The sequence below is a fragment of the Aspergillus aculeatinus genome, assembly GCF_003184765.1.
Source record: "Aspergillus aculeatinus CBS 121060 unplaced genomic scaffold BO66scaffold_23, whole genome shotgun sequence".
Classification (NCBI taxonomy): Eukaryota; Fungi; Ascomycota; class Eurotiomycetes; order Eurotiales; family Aspergillaceae; genus Aspergillus; species Aspergillus aculeatinus.
The window spans coordinates 304,410-319,973 of NW_020291492.1; the positions used below are offsets into that span (position 1 = coordinate 304,410).

The 15,564-nt window shown below is 59.9% G+C and overlaps 3 protein-coding genes across 3 annotated transcripts; all 3 read left to right on the plus strand.

Annotated features, from left to right (window-relative positions):
• The first annotated feature begins 197 nt into the window (after positions 1-197).
• On the plus strand, positions 198-11,293 carry BO66DRAFT_451212 (acetyl-CoA synthetase-like protein). The gene has a single exon (XM_025651858.1). The coding sequence runs from the start codon at positions 204-206 to the stop codon at positions 11,247-11,249; it is 11,046 nt and encodes a 3,681-aa protein (XP_025504173.1). The 5' UTR covers positions 198-203; the 3' UTR covers positions 11,250-11,293.
• Positions 11,294-11,586: 293 nt separating this feature from the next.
• BO66DRAFT_428737 (Clavaminate synthase-like protein) lies at positions 11,587-12,479 on the plus strand (the record flags this gene model as incomplete). The annotated part of the gene is made up of 3 exons (XM_025650421.1): positions 11,587-11,874; positions 11,965-12,031; positions 12,131-12,479. Coding segments are annotated over exons 1-3 (651 nt in total), but the record flags the coding sequence as incomplete, so codon positions are not given.
• Positions 12,480-13,299: 820 nt separating this feature from the next.
• On the plus strand, positions 13,300-15,079 carry BO66DRAFT_471350 (cytochrome P450; the record flags this gene model as incomplete). Its single annotated transcript, XM_025652850.1, has 3 exons — positions 13,300-13,556; positions 13,633-14,002; positions 14,079-15,079. The coding sequence occupies exons 1-3, from the start codon at positions 13,332-13,334 to the stop codon at positions 15,077-15,079; spliced, it is 1,596 nt and encodes a 531-aa protein (XP_025504175.1). The 5' UTR covers positions 13,300-13,331.
• Between the last annotated feature and the right edge of the window lie 485 nt (positions 15,080-15,564).

Below are 15,564 nucleotides of genomic sequence, written 5' to 3' on the forward strand. Positions count from 1 at the left end.
CTATCCCGTTCACGCGCTTCATTCGCTATCTCACGCACATCAATGCCTCCGAGAGCCAGCAGTATTGGAACAAGCAGCTCGCCGGGGAGGAGGTGGTGACCGACTGGCCGCCTCTGCCGCACGCGGGCTACGAGCCCCGAGCCCGGACTTCAATCCGCAAGGAGGTCACCCTGGGTCCCAATGCTGGACCAGGCAATATCGCCATGGCGAACGTGCTGCGCGCCGCGTGGGGTCTAGTCATGGCCCAGTTCTCCGGCCAGCCAGACGTAGTATTTGCCGCGAACGTCTCCGGCCGCAACGCCCCGGTGCCCGGCGTGAGCGAGATCATCGCGCCGACGATCACCACCGTGCCCCTGCGTATCCAGACCGGCGGTGATCAGACCCAGACGGTGGCAGACTTCCTGCGAGGGGTACAGGAGCAAGCAATCCAGATGATAGCGTACGAGCACACCGGACTCCAGGGCATCCGCGGCCATCCGGCGTTGCAGCTGCGCAACCTGCTGGTTATTCAACCCGCTGCCGAGAGTGACACGACGCTCGACTTCCCCGGGATTGAGGCCTTGCCCCTCGCCGTAGAGGATTTCGATAGTTATGGACTGAATGTCGAGTGTACGCTGGGGACAACGATTGGGGTGCAGGCGCGGTTCGACGAGATGGTCGTTGCACCGGCATATGTGACCCGTGTGCTCAATCAGTTCTCACACATCGTCGCGGTGCTGTGTGATCCCAGTCTCCAACGCTCGTCCCTGCGTGAGCTGGATCTACTCAGCCGTGTCGATCACGCACAGATTGCGGTCTGGAATGCCACCGTCCCGGAGCGCGTCGAGAAATGTATCCACGAGCTGGTGGAAGAGCAGGCACAGGCTCGCCCTACAGCGCTAGCGGTTTGGGCTTGGGATGGGCAGCTCAGCTACCGTGAACTGACACATCTTGCTAGTCTCTTAGCCCACCGCCTCGTTGCACTCGGGGTTGGACCAGAGCGGATGGTGGGTGTTTCGATGGCCAAGTCCAAATGGGCGGCGGTTGCGCTGTTGGCCACCCTCCAGGCTGGGGGAGTCGTGGTGCCCTTGAGCGTCAGTCATCCCATCCAGCGAATTGAGACAATTCTCCACGACGCTGCGGTGAGCGTGACTTTGGTGGACGGCCCGGAACACGACCGCTTAAACGGCCAAGTCGATTGTTCCCTCCTCGTGGTCGATTCGCAGCTTTTCGAGAGTCTGTCTACCACTGTCACTCTCAACAATGAGGTTGCATTCGTACCCCCTGTCCCCCCTGTCAGTGTCGCCCCTGACCATGCTGCCTGGGTCATCTACACATCCGGGACAACGGGAACCCCTAAAGGCGCCGTGCTCGAGCATGGGACCCTGTGTACGAGCATCCGGGCCCACGGCACGCGGTATGGGTTTGGGCCCCATACGCGCAAGCTGCAGTACGCGGCGCATACCTTCGACGGCACGATCGAGGATTACTTCACCACCTGGGCCTGGGGCGGGCTGAGCTGTGTGCCGTCGGAAGAGGACCGGCTGGACATGCGCCAGCTGACGGCGTTCATGCGCCAGACCCATGTCAACGCGCTGGCCACCACCTACACCGTGGCCGGACTCTTCACGCCCGAGGAGGCTCCCAGTCTGCGCACGGTCGTTCTGGGCGGCGAGCCCGCAACCATTGAGGTGACCAATCGCTGGCGGACCAAGGTCGACCTCTTCAACTGCTACGGTCCCTCGGAGTGCTCCATCTTCTCCTCGGCAGCCGGCCCGGTCCAGAACATCGACGAGATCCATAACATCGGCACGCCCATCGGCACTCGCCTGTGGGTGGCTGATCCCCAGAACCACGATCGCTTGTGTCCCATCGGCGCGCCGGGCGAGCTGCTGATCGAGGGGCCGCAGTTGGCGCGCGGGTACCTCAACAATGCTGACAAGACCCAGTCCCAGTTCCTTGTTGATCCAGGCTTTATGGCGCGATTCGGCCTAGCCCCAGGGCGACGTGTCTACCGTAGTGGGGATATCGTCCGTCAGAAGGATGACGGGTCATTCGTGTATGTGGCGCGCCGTGACACGCAAGTCAAGATCCGCGGTCAGAGAGTCGAGATCGGCGAGATCGAACAGCAGATCGTCCAGTCTCTGGCTGAGACCCGGTTTGTGGCGGCGGTGCTGCTTCAGCGCGGAGCCCAGGGCTCGCCGGTGTTAGTGGCTGCCATCGAGTTTATGTCGGGGAGTAGATATCTGAGCGGAGACGAGGAGAAGGACGGGAATAAGGAGGACCACCAGCTGAAAGCTACGGACAATGCTGTGCCACCCACAGAAGCGATGCAGGCGGCGTTCCAGGATCTCCATAGCGCCCTGTTCCAGGTGCTCCCAACACACATGGTCCCAAGCGCATACGTCCCCGTCGCCCATATGCCGCGCAATCTCTCTGGGAAGCTGGATCGGCGAGCCTTGCGGGAGCAGCTGGCTGCCATGTCCGCTGAGTCGATGCAGCAGTATCTCGAGGGGCGTAAGAAAGTCGCCCCTGCAACTGACATGGAGCGTACATTACAGAGTCTCTGGCTGGAAGCCCTGGGGATTGAGAGGGCAGAGAGCGTGGGCCTGCAGGACAATTTCTTCCAGTTGGGAGGCGACTCGGTGGCCGCTATGCACTTGGCAGCCCTAACCTGGCAACGCATCAAACTACATCTGACCGTCGCTGACGTCTTCCGCCACCCACGCCTCGGTGAACTGGCGCAGAGGCTGACGGAGCTCAGCTTGGTTACTACTGCGGAGCAGGCAGAGGAACAAGATCCCGAGCCCTTGAGCTTGTGGGCTAATGCCTCGCCCGAAGCCGTGAGCGAGATCGCAGCTCGTTGCCAGGTAGATGTGGATCGGATAGAAGATATATACCCCTGCACACCACTGCAGGAAGGCTTCATGGCGGTTACGGGGCGTCAATCCGCCGCCTACATCAGTCGACAGGTCTACTCCCTCTCGACCGCCGTCATCGACCTGCACCGATTCCAGGCGGCCTGGGAGACATTGACCCAGACCACGCCCATCCTGCGCACGCGTCTCATGATGGGTCCCAACCAGCAAGCCCTACAAGTGGTGGTACAAGCCCCGATTGTCTGGCGAGTCGGCACCGATGTCGCGACTTACATTGCCGAGGACCGCGAGGCAGGCATGAAATTGGACCAGCCGCTCGTGCGATATGGCTTGGTGACGGAGTCGAGTGAGAAAGCATATTTTATCTGGACCGCACATCACAGTTTATACGACGGCTGGACGATGCGCGAGATCGCGCAGCGCTTCGCACAGATCTACAATGGATTGGAACATGCGACCTCGATCCCGTCAACCATTCCATATTCCCGCTTCATCCGGTACTTGACCACGCGGGATCCCGTCGAGACGGCTCAATACTGGCGGGAACAGTCCGAGGGCGAGGTGGTGGCTGACTGGCCTGCACTGCCTCAGCACGACTACCACCCAAGGCCACAATCGCGCATCCAGACAGCCGTGGCGAGTCCAGCGCCCTTGAGCGGCGGCATTCTGATCTCCACCATCCTGCGCGCTGCGTGGGCAATTGTGATGGCCCAGTATAGTGGACACAACGACATTGTGTTCGCCGCCAGCGTGTCGGGGCGCAATGCCCCTGTGCGGCAGATCCAGGACATCGCCGGTCCAACCCTAACCACGGTGCCAGTCCGCGTATCAGTCGACAAAAGTATGACGGTGGCCCAGCTGCTGCAGACCATTCAGCGACAAGCTACAGACATGATTCCCCACGAGCAGACTGGATTGCAACAGATCAAAAAGCTGCTGCCTGACGCCACTGGTAGCACCGCTCTGGCCCTCCGCAACCTCCTGGTCGTCCAGCCCGCCGCCGAAAGTGCCAACAGCCCTATCGCCCTTCCGGGCCTGGAGGCTCTCCCTACACCGTTCGAGGACTTTGGCAGCTTCGGACTGCAGGTCGAGTGCACGCTAGGACGGCAGCAGATTGATGTAGACGTCCAGTATGACGAGCAGGTCGTCGCTACAGCCTATATTCAGAAGGTGGTCGACCACTTCGTGTATCTTGTGAAGGAGCTCGCCAACCCCGACCGGTTCCAACAGCCGCTGCACAAGTTACATATCAGTCCCCAAGACGAGGAGCAGATTCTGGACTGGAACCAGGTTGTTCCCACCTGCGTTGAGCAATGTATCCATGCCCTTGTGTACAATCGCGTGGTCCGCCAGCCCACTGCATGCGCAATCAGCGCCTGGGACGGCGACTTGACCTACGAGGAGCTTTCAGGACAGGCCGCGAGCCTGGCGGCCCATCTTCAGCACGACCTGGACGTGAAGCCGGAGCGCACGGTGGGAGTGTGTATGGACAAGAGCAAGTGGGCTGCCGTCGCCATACTCGCGGTTCTGTACGCCGGAGGCGTGGTCGTTCCCCTCGGGGCGGCTCATCCTCTGCCTCGCGTGCAGGCCATCGCACAGGATGCAGCGGTGGAGACCGTACTCGTGGATCGTGAACAGCAGCAACGGCTGATGTCACTGGGCCTGCGACTATTGATCGTGGACGAAGGACTCATCGCTCGCCACCCACCGCTGAACCTGGCACAAACCACCGCACTGCTGCAGACGAGCACGGTGCAGCCACACAATATGGCGTGGATCATCTACACCTCTGGTAGCACGGGCACCCCGAAGGGGGTGATTCTCGAGCACCAGGCACTCAGCACTAGTATCGAGGCACATGGCGCTGCCTTTAAGATGGATGAGACGACCCGTACCCTGCAGTTCGCAGCGCATACCTTTGACGCCACAATTCAGGATATCATCACCACCCTCTGGGCGGGAGGGTGTGTCTGTATTCCCTCGGAACATGACCGCGTCAATCGGCTCACGGAGGTCATGAGCGCCATGCGGGTCAACTGCGCCACTTTGACCTCGACAGTGGCGTCGATGCTGGTTCCTAACAGAATTCCCTCAATGCGGACGATGATCCTAGTAGGTGAACCGGTTACCGCGGCAGCCGTAGCCCTATGGTCGCCGCATGCCACTGTGCTGAATGCCTACGGCCCCTCCGAGTGCTCGATCCATTCTTCCTGCAGTCGACCAATTCACGACGCCGCCCTTGCGTCCAACATTGGCTTCCCCCTCGCCTGTACGTGGTGGGTGGTGGATGCCGATAACCATCACTCCCTCTGCCCGATCGGCGCCCCCGGGGAGCTTTTGATTGAGGGCCCGAATCAAGCCCGGGGCTATCTCAATGACGACGAGAAGACCCGAGCAGCCTTTGTTCAGGACCCCGACTTCATTGCCCGACTAGGCCTCGCAGGTCGACGCTTGTACCGGACCGGTGATCTGGTCAAGCAGAACCCGGACGGATCGCTGATCCATCTCGGCCGCCGGGATCTCCAGGTCAAGATCCGCGGTCAGCGCATCGAGGTGGGCGAGATAGAATACCAAATCCAGCGACATCTCGCCGGGGCGCGCACCGTCGCGGTAGAGCGCGTTCAGCACGGGGGAGATGGCGAGCAGATCAGCCTGGTAGCAGTAATGGACTTGGTCGACGAGACGCGCAACGACGACAACGACGCCGCTGCAACAACAACTGCTGCTGCTACTGTTGCTACTGCCACTGATGCGCTGCAGCCCCTGCCCCCTTCTGAGCGCCTTCGCGTCAGATTCAATGAGCTTCGTCAGACGCTGCTCCGCATTCTGCCGGTCTACATGGTCCCCGCTGCATACCTTCCTGTGGATCACATGCCCTCGAATGCCAACAACAAGCTTGACCGGCGGGCCATCCGGGCCCTGTTGGCACAGCACTCGCTGGCCACCCTGCAACAGTACATCCACGACGACAAGGCTGAGATGCAGGCCTTGCCCGTGACCGCATTGGAGAAGAAGATGCATGCGCTCTGGCTGGAGGTGTTCGACCTCTCCACCGGGGTCAACGTGTCCATGAACGACAATTTCTTCCACCTAGGCGGGGACTCGGTAACGGCGATGCGGATGGTTGTCGTCGCCGCCTCTCACGGGCTGCAGCTGAGCGTAGAAGATATCTTCAAGTCACCCCGGCTAGCAGACTTGGCTGCCACGCTCGCGGCCCGGCCCTTGGAAGAGACACTGGCACAGGACATCGAAAATCCTGCCCCCTTCGAGCTGTGGGACGAGCTCCATGCTGCTGAGTCCACAGCCGAGCGAGAACAGCGCTTACTCCGCATCGCGGCTAGTGTTGGAGTGAGCTTGAATCAGATTGAGGACGTTTACCCCTGCACACCATTGCAGGAGGGCTTGATGGCCGTTACGGCACGTCAGCCGGCAGCCTATGTAAGTCGACAGGTGTATGCGATGGGTAGCGCCGTAGATCGCAACCAGTTCCAGGCGGCGTGGGAGACCCTGTCCGCGGAAGTCAGTATCCTACGCACGCGAATCCTAGTAGACGGTGAATCCCCCGCTCTGCAGGTGGTGGTGCGTGACGACATCTGCTGGCAATCAGGCACAGACCTTGAGCAGTACCTGCAGGCTGATCGCGCCCAGGGCATGTCTCTGGGCCAGCCGCTGGTTCGCTATGGGTTTGTCGAGGAGCCCACGGGGGCATGCTACTTCATCTGGACTGCGCACCATGCCTTGTATGATGGTTGGACAGTCGGTGCACTCAGCAAACGCCTTCTGAACATCTACCGCCAGGGCCGGTCTGCATCCTCGGTGCCCTACACTCAATTCATCCGGTATCTTCAACACGGTCGCCCGGACACCGTGGCGAGCACGCACTACTGGCGCGAGCAGTTGGAGGGCGACGTGATGGCCAGCTGGCCACGACGAGTCTCAGACAAGCAAGCCTTGCCACAGAACGACTTTCATGCAACAATCCCACTTCCGCCGACGCAGAGACATGGCCAGGTGACAATCTCGACCGTCCTCCGCGCTGCATGGGGGCTGGTCGTGGCCCAGTACTCGGGACATGGAGACATCGCCTTCGCAGCCACAGTTTCCGGCCGCAATGCCCCGGTTCGAGGCATTTCAGATATCGCGGGCCCAACCATTACGACTGTGCCAATTCGTACACGAGTCGACCACACAAGGACTGTGGCCGATTATCTTGATGCAATGCAGCGGCAAGCAACACATATGATTGACCACGAGCATACCGGTCTACAGGGGATCAAGGCATTGGTGCCCACATTGGCTAGCACGCTGGACACGGGCAGCTTGCTGGTCATCCAGCTGGCTGAAGAGAAGGATTCGCAAGGACAATTAGACTTCCCCGGCCTGGAGACCGTCCCCCTGCCAATCGAGCCCTTCAATGCACATGCGCTGACCCTCGAGTGCCAGCTTGGGGCACAGGAGCTCACCGTAGATGTGCACTACGATAAGCAGATCATTGCTTCGACCCAGGTCAAACGAGTGATCGACTACTTCGCCTGCCTGTTCCACCGACTATGCGATCCGAGCACGCAATCACAGTCCCTAGCAGAGATTCTGGCCATCAATGACGCGGATCAGCAGCGGATTCTGCACTGGAACGCGGACGTTCCGCCCCGGCTGGAAAAATGTATCCCCGAGATGGTACGCGAACAGGTGGAACGGTCACCCACAGCCATCGCTATCCATGCCTGGGATGGAGATATGACCTACCGCGAATTCTACGAGGCGGGTGCGCGCGTGGCCCACCAGCTCGTCTCCTTCGGGGTCGGGCCAGAAGGCATTGTGGGAGTTTGTATGGAGAAATCGAAATGGGGCGCTGTGGCGATGCTGGGGATCATGCAAGCCGGGGGAGCCATCATGCCCTTGGGCATATCACACCCCTTGGCCCGCATTGACACTATCCTCGACGCCTCGCGGGCACGCCTCATCATCGTCAGCTCTGCACAGGCCAAGCGACTGCAGGGGCTGACCAACCTCGCTAACATCCAGCTCGTCACCCTCGACCAGGATCATTTCGATACTTGGCCACGGTGCCAACAAGCGCCGGGGACGGGAGTGACGCCGTCCAACGCCTCGTGGGCTATCTTTACCTCGGGCAGTACAGGCGTGCCCAAGGGCGTAGTCATCGAGCACGGAACCATGTCGACGAGTCTAGACGAACAGGGACGCTGGCTGGGCCTCATGCCTGCGACGCGGTTCCTGCAGTTTGCTTCTTACACTTTCGACAATGTTATCACCGACACCTTTGCGACGACGGCCTTTGGTGGCGTCGTCTGCATCCCCTCCGAGGAAGCCCGCATGAACCAGCTCACCGAGGTGATGGCCGACATGAAAGTCAACACAGCGATGCTGACCTCCACTGTTGCACGGCAAGTGGCGCCCAGTCGCGTGCCAGCCCTAAAGACCCTGATTCTGACAGGCGAGCCTGTTCGGGCCGACGTTGTCAGCATCTGGCTGGGCCACGCCGATATCTACAACGCTTATGGGCCCACCGAAGGGTCCATGAGTACCTGTACTCGGCCCTATACCAATGCCCATGAAGTCAGCAACATCGGGTTCCCCTTGGCGACCCGGTTGTGGGTCACGCAGCCCACGCAAACCCATCTGCTGAGTCCTCTCGGCGCACCCGGCGAGCTCTGGATTGAAGGGCCCTTCTTGGCACGGGGATACCTCGGTGACCCCGTCCGCACTCAGGCCTCATTTATCGTCGATCCCGAGTTCACGCGGCGTCTGGGCCTCCACGGACGCCGGCTCTACCGTACGGGGGATCTTGTGCAACAAAACGAGGATGGAACTTTGATCCACCTCGGGCGAATGGACTCTCAGATCAAAATCCGGGGCCAGCGTGTCGAGCTCGGCGAGATTGAACATCAGATCCTGCACCATCTGCCCGGTGTGGGTACCGTGGCCGTGGAGCCGCTCACCGACGAGGACACGCAGCGGACCTTCCTGGTGGCCGCAATGGAGTTTGCTCTAGACAGTGAATATCGCCGTGGCGCAGTCACCCCGGCAGGACTGCTGGCGCCATCCCCGGTCCTAAGAATGGCCTTCAGCAAGCTGTATGGCGTCCTATTACAAACACTGCCTGTGTACATGGTTCCGGCCGTGTTCGTGCCCATTGCGGAGATGAGCCGCAACCTCTCCGGCAAACTGGACCGCAAGCTCCTCCGCACGATGCTGGCACGCTTGCAAGACAACGACGACAACGACAACGACAATCTCCGGCAGTATCGCGTGGGCGACGGTCCCAAGGTCGCGCCCTCCACCGAGATGGAGCGCCGACTTCAGGCCCTGTGGGCTGATGGGCTCCATCTCCCGGTCGACGAAATCGGGGCCCATGACAACTTCTTTCACCTTGGCGGAGACTCTCTGGCCGCCATGCGCATGGTGGCCGCATCACGCTCTCGCTCGTTCAAGCTAAGCGTGGCGGACATCTTCAAACACCCTTGTCTGTCTGAGCTGGCTGAGGTCGTGAGCGCGCGTGTAGAGGCACGTTTAGAAGAAGAGAAGAAAGAAGATGGGGTGGAGGAGGAGGAGGAGGAAGAGGAAGGCGTGGTCCCGTTTTCTTTAATCGACACCGATAACCCCGAAGCATTTATCCACGAAGTGGTCTCCCCCGTTTGCAACATCGGATGTGCGGACGAGGTCGTTGATATCCTGCCCACCACCGATTTTCAAGCCCTCACGGTGGCAGGCGTGCTCACGACCCCCGCCGCGGCCAACTGTGCGCATTTCCTGCTCGACGGCCAGGGCCCCTGTGACGTGGAGCGGCTGCGCAAAAGCTGCTTCGACCTCATCCGCGCCCTGCCTATCCTCCGCACGGCCTACATCTTCGATCAAAGCCGCCTGCTGCAGGTGGTCAAGAGTGCCTACGAGCCGGACATCCCCATCTTCCACACGGAGCGTACGGTCGAAGCGAAGACGGCCGAGATCATCAACCACCAGCTGCTCCCAGCCCCCTGCTTGGGCGAACCCTTCACGCAGATGGCCATTGTCGAGGAGGCGCACAGCACACGACACCGACTCCTCCTGCGCGTGACGCACGCTGAGTACGATGCCGTGTCCATCAATGTCATCTGGGAGACCCTGCGCTGCCTGTTCGAGGGCACAATCCCGCCTCGATCCCCATCCTTCGCGAGCTTCTACTACCACCAGCAGCAACGCATCACCGCACAAACGTACGACTACTGGACCGACCTGTTGGCGGGCTCGTCTATGCCCCAACTGGGCCGCTCCACCTCCGCCATCGGACAGTATCCGTCTACCGTGGCCCACCTCGCCCCACGGACGGTGACCCTCGCCAGCCCGCTGTCTGCGGGCGTCACCAGCCCAGTTCTAGTGAAGGCAGCATGGGCGATCACTTTGGCCCGTGTAGCCCAGAGCCAGGACGTGGTGTTCGCCGACACCGTCTCCACACGGGGCACCGTCGACGCCACCATGATGAATGCAACGGGCTGCTGCGTCACGCTGCTCCCCGTCCGCATGCAGCTGTCCTCTCCTGCTCTCACAGCCCGCGAGATACTGCAAGCTGTGCGCGAGCAGCAGATTCAGAGCTTCGAGCACGGACACCTGGGCTTCCGAGACATCCTCCATGACTGCACCGACTGGGCGACCTCGACGAGGTTTACATCCGCACTGAACCACATCACCGAGCAGACGAACGGGACCGTTCGTATGACCGGCCAGGAGTACGCTATTTCCAGCTTCGATGCGCTGGACGCGACATGGACAGTCGACGTAGGAGTCACGGCCGTCAGCCGGGAGGACGGCGCGCTGGACCTACGTATAGCCTACCGGCCTGACAGCATCACGCCGGAGATGGCATCGGAGTATGTGCTCATGCTCGCTGAGACGCTCACGACTCTCGTGGACGAGCCATCTCGCACTATCAAGGAGATGTTATCGGCCCCCGTGGCCCGGTCCGGGGGGAAGGGGAAGAGGTCATCGACGCCGGTGGTGCAGATCACGGAGCGGATCTCGGGCGAGGATCCCCTGGCCATGGCGTCGTATCTGCAGATCAAACAACGGCCTGAGTGGGAAGTAGTCCTGCAGCGTCGTCGGGGGGTCGCAACGGGAAAGACCAGGCCGGCAGCCTCCTTTGCACAGAGGGGCGGCGATCTCTTGGACGCGGTCTACTTAGCCTCTCTTCTGGGTCTGAGCGACCAGTTCGACTCCGCCCAGGCAGTCTTAGTGGGATCACGCCGTGAGGACGAAGCGTCTCTCGAGGAGGACCTGCCGTCAGTGAAAGCAAAGCGGCTGTCTCTCAGAACGATGTGGACAAGTGCCCGGAAGAGCTATGCTCGATGGTTCACAGCGGGTTCGCAGCAAAGAGGCCAGACATCACTGGCTGTTTAATATCTATGTCGGTTGATGTCTTATGTGTCTAGGTTCTATGTATATATGGTACTCTTCATTAGTTATATTCATCTAATTTCTTCGCTGTAATGAGTTGAGTTCTCTGTATCTGTTCTCCTTTGCCCTAACTTTATATGCGTTTCCCACGCAATGGCTCTGTAGCCCTCACACGCTCTGCATTATTTAAATCATATCATGCGTCGACTCTTGGCTCAGACGATAGTGGATCAGGCCACCTAGCCTGCTCTGATTTCGGCTGAACACGAAGGGGAAACATAAAAGGAGGCCGCTGACCCTCTGCACCGCCGGCGCCCTGGCATGGAATACGTCCGCCTGACACATTCCCTCCACTCTCCATTAAATCCCTGCCATATATGTGAAGCTTCATCATGCCTCGAATCTCCTACCACGGACTGATCACGGGTGCCGAGCAAGACCTCCAGTCGCTCACGCAAGCAGCTCTCGTGGATGGCTTCTTTAGTCTGGATCTCGACTGTCCAGAGGGCGTGAGGCTGCGTGAGGACATTTGCTTTCTTGAAAAATTCTCTGAGAACGTCTTCGACATCCCCACTCCCGTCAAGAAGCGCTTTGATTTCAAGACACTGGGACGGTTTCGAACCACGGGGTAAGAAAAATGATATCAACATCCCTGGACCCCAAGTCCAACCGGACTTAGATGGCTGTCCACTGACCGGCAGTCCGTGTGGCCATACAGATATAAGCCCTTGGGCATTGAAGAGGGCGCGAAGGCCGGAGAGCCCGACGGATTCGAGATGTTTATGGTATTCTGCCTGGGCGCTGTGTCCTGTCTTACCCTACCCTACCCTCCTCCCCTTTCTCTTTCTACCTCAAACGAGGCTAACCCATTGTCTATATTTCAGTTGCCCCAAAATGAGTTTCTCCTGCCCAGTTTCCGTTCCGCACTCCAGTCCCCCGACCTAGTTTTCGCCCACCGGGAGGCTCTCACGCGCTGCATGGAGCACTACGAGCAAGCAGCGCAGCTCATTCTGCAGCGCGTCAGCGAAGTCCTGGATCTTGGCGACGCGCTGCTGGCGGCCCATCACCCCTCGGAGCCCTCGGTCACGAACCTGGGCTTCCTGAAGTATCCGCCGCAGCCGCCCGGGTCGCGCAACTTTGGACACATCGCGCACACGGACGTGGGCAGCCTGACGCTGCTGTCGGCCACCGCGCGGGGGCTGCAGGTCATCGACGTCGCGCGGCAGGACTGGGAGTTTGTGGAGCCAAATCCGGCGCAGCTCTTCGTCCAGTTCGGCGACTGCCTGAAGTTCCTCTCGCGGGGGCGCATCATCCCCTCCCTGCACCGCGTCGTGCCCAGCGACACCGACGCCCGGGCGACCAAATACACCCTGGCGTACTTTGTGCGTCCGAACGAGCAGGCCCGGATCACCGCCGACGATGGGACTGTCTGGAGCTACGAGAACTATCATTGTCGCAAGTTCGATGCCTTTGCGCGCCCGCTCAGCCATGTCCGGCCTGAGGGCGAGCACGACATGATCTCCATTCGCCAGGCGCCGCAGCGCGAGGCTCCGGTGGCCGCGGCGTGAGGGGGACGTCGATGGGTCTGGTGGTTTGATGTTCCAGTTTGGCTGGAGTATTCATGATAGTCTCGTACTTTTGTATTCTCATAGTATATTGGCCCCGTCGTGGATCCAGATGTTCGAACTGATTATGATTACCGCATTTGTCTGTCTGTCTCAGCCACCTAGGAAGTACAGAGCATTGTATCATTATAGATCCGCCCTGTAGGCTGCATAGCGGGCACCCCATACACTTACACACGATTCATAAAACCGCCTCGGACCCACTCGTATAGCCTGCTGCTGTGGGCTCGACTCCGGCCAGGCTGACACTCGATGGCCTGCTGTTTAATGATCTCTCGGCGAGTGGGCTGACCTCAATAGTCGCGACGGCTCTCTACTGGCCCGATGACCTTTAGCGCTGCGGCTCTGGCAGCTGATATATATGAAGGCTGGCATCCATAAGCAGTCTCTCTTTGCCTCGATTCCGCCTTTTTTCACCCCCGAATATATTTTCTTGTTGTGTGTTCCTCGGGCTCTCGTCATGATTAAAGGTCTTTCGAACCTCCCACTCCTTTTACAAGGCAGTCTGGCGGTGATCGTCATCTTGCTACTCCTTGTCCTTGCCAACAGGCTGACTACGTGGGAGTACATCGTTCCCAAGGAGGTGCAATGGATCGACCGACCCCCAGAGAGCTTCGGCTACCTGCGTGCAAAGGCACGATCCTTTTTCCTGATGAAGCAGAACATCATGCAAGCCTATCTGGAGGTACGTTTCTCCTTTGGCCCCCTCTACCCTGCACACACGCACAAGTGACAAGTGATTGATCCCCGTTCCTCGCCAGTGCAACAAAAAAGGCCGCGCTGCCGCCCTCGCCATCGCCTTCGGTCGACCCCAGATCATCCTTCCACCCAAATACATCCGGTGGATCATCGACCAGCCGGAATCGGTGCTGAGCATGGATCCGATCCACGACGAATTCCACGCCTTCGTGCAGGACGGGCTGGTCGGCGACCACTCGGTGCAGGAGGTGCTGCGCAAGGAACTAACGCACAACCTGGGGCGGCTGACGGCCGACATCAACGACGAGATAGTGGACGCGCTGCATGCCGTCTGGGGTGATTCGCCCGAGTGGCGCTTGATCCCTCTCAAGGATAGTACGCGCACCATCATTGCGCGGATTACCAATAGGTTGTTCGTTGGGAAGGAACTTTGTACGGATCCCTTTCCTTTGAGTTGCCATGGCAATTAAGAGTCGCGCACTAACGGGGAAGATGGGGAGGCTCGCAGGTCGCAACGAGCAGTACATCCGTGACGCCGTCGGGTTAGGGCTGGCGGTCATGCCCGAGACCGTGTTCCAGGACTTGCTGCCCCGGCCGCTGAAGGGCCCTGTCTCCTCGATTGTCAAATGGATTAATCGTTTCTACATGGCCGGCTTCAACCGCCACCTGCAGTCCGTGGTGCGACAGCGGATTCACGACGTGAAGCGGATAGAAGAGCAGCCCGAGCACGCATCGGCGGCGGACGAGCTCCCGAACGAGTTCCTGACGTGGATTGTGCAGCGCGCCGTCCGACGCGGCGAGCCCATGACCGGATTAGAGCAGCGGACGATCGCGCGCGTGGGCATGGCGAACCTGGCGTCGATCGAGACGACGACCAACACGATGAGCAAGTGCCTGGCGGACCTGACGACACTGGGCGAGGCGCAGGGGTACCGGGCTCTGGTGACGGCGGAGGCGCGGACGGTGCTGCGCGAGTGCCAGCAGCGGCCGGAGAAGAAGGACATCGACAAGCTGGGGTGCATCGAGAACGCGCTCAAGGAGAGCCTGCGGCTGGCGGTCGTCTTTCCGGGGCTCATCCGCCAGGTCACGAGCCCCACGGGGGCGACGCTGGCCGCCGACAAGGAGACCGGGGGCCTGCGTCTGCCGCACGGGGCGCGCATCAGCGTCGCGGCCTACGCCATCCACCGCGACGACAGCCTGTGGCCCGAGGCCACCACCTACAATCCGTCTCGTTACGAGGTCGAGCACGCCGCGGCGCCGCGCGTACCCATGTCCCGCGCCTCGGAGCGCTTTCTCTCCTTCGGCATGGGGAAGCGCGCATGCCCTGGCCGCTTCTTCGTCACCGATGAGCTGAAGCTGCTGTTCGCTCATATCTTCACCAAGTATGAGATCAAGGTCATCCCGCCCCCGCCTACCACGGCGGGCCTGTTCACCGAGTTGACGCTGCGAGGACCGCAGGAGCAGTTGATGATTCGTCGGCGGACTGAGGAGGAGATGAACACGGCGTGATTATGGGGGGAGTTGATGTTCAATGGGGTTCAAGACAGTCTGGCTCACTGGTTCACCTAGTGGGACGTACCATTTCCTTTCTCGCTGTAGGGCTATACACGTCACGGGATCCGTAGGGGAGAGATATTCATGTATTCATCCACCTTTTTCGATGCCATCGTTCGCATTATGATCTGACTCTCGTGTCCAATTTAGCCTTGACTTTAGGAGAGCTATTTTCAGTTACAGACAGCAATAATACCCTGTCATCCGCGGTGGCTGGATAAGCAATGAAGGTGGCTGTTCGCATGCGGGCGCACCGTGGACTAGGCAAATGGTCCATTCTCCGTCCCAACGTCTGGAAGTAGTTCACACATACAGTAATATGCAGCAATGGTTAGGATAATGAGACGGTTGCATTCCGGTCACGTTGATGTTTGTACAACAATATTGACGCGCTCAGCTTCGAGTCTAGGATCATACTTACACATCTACCCACTCCGAGG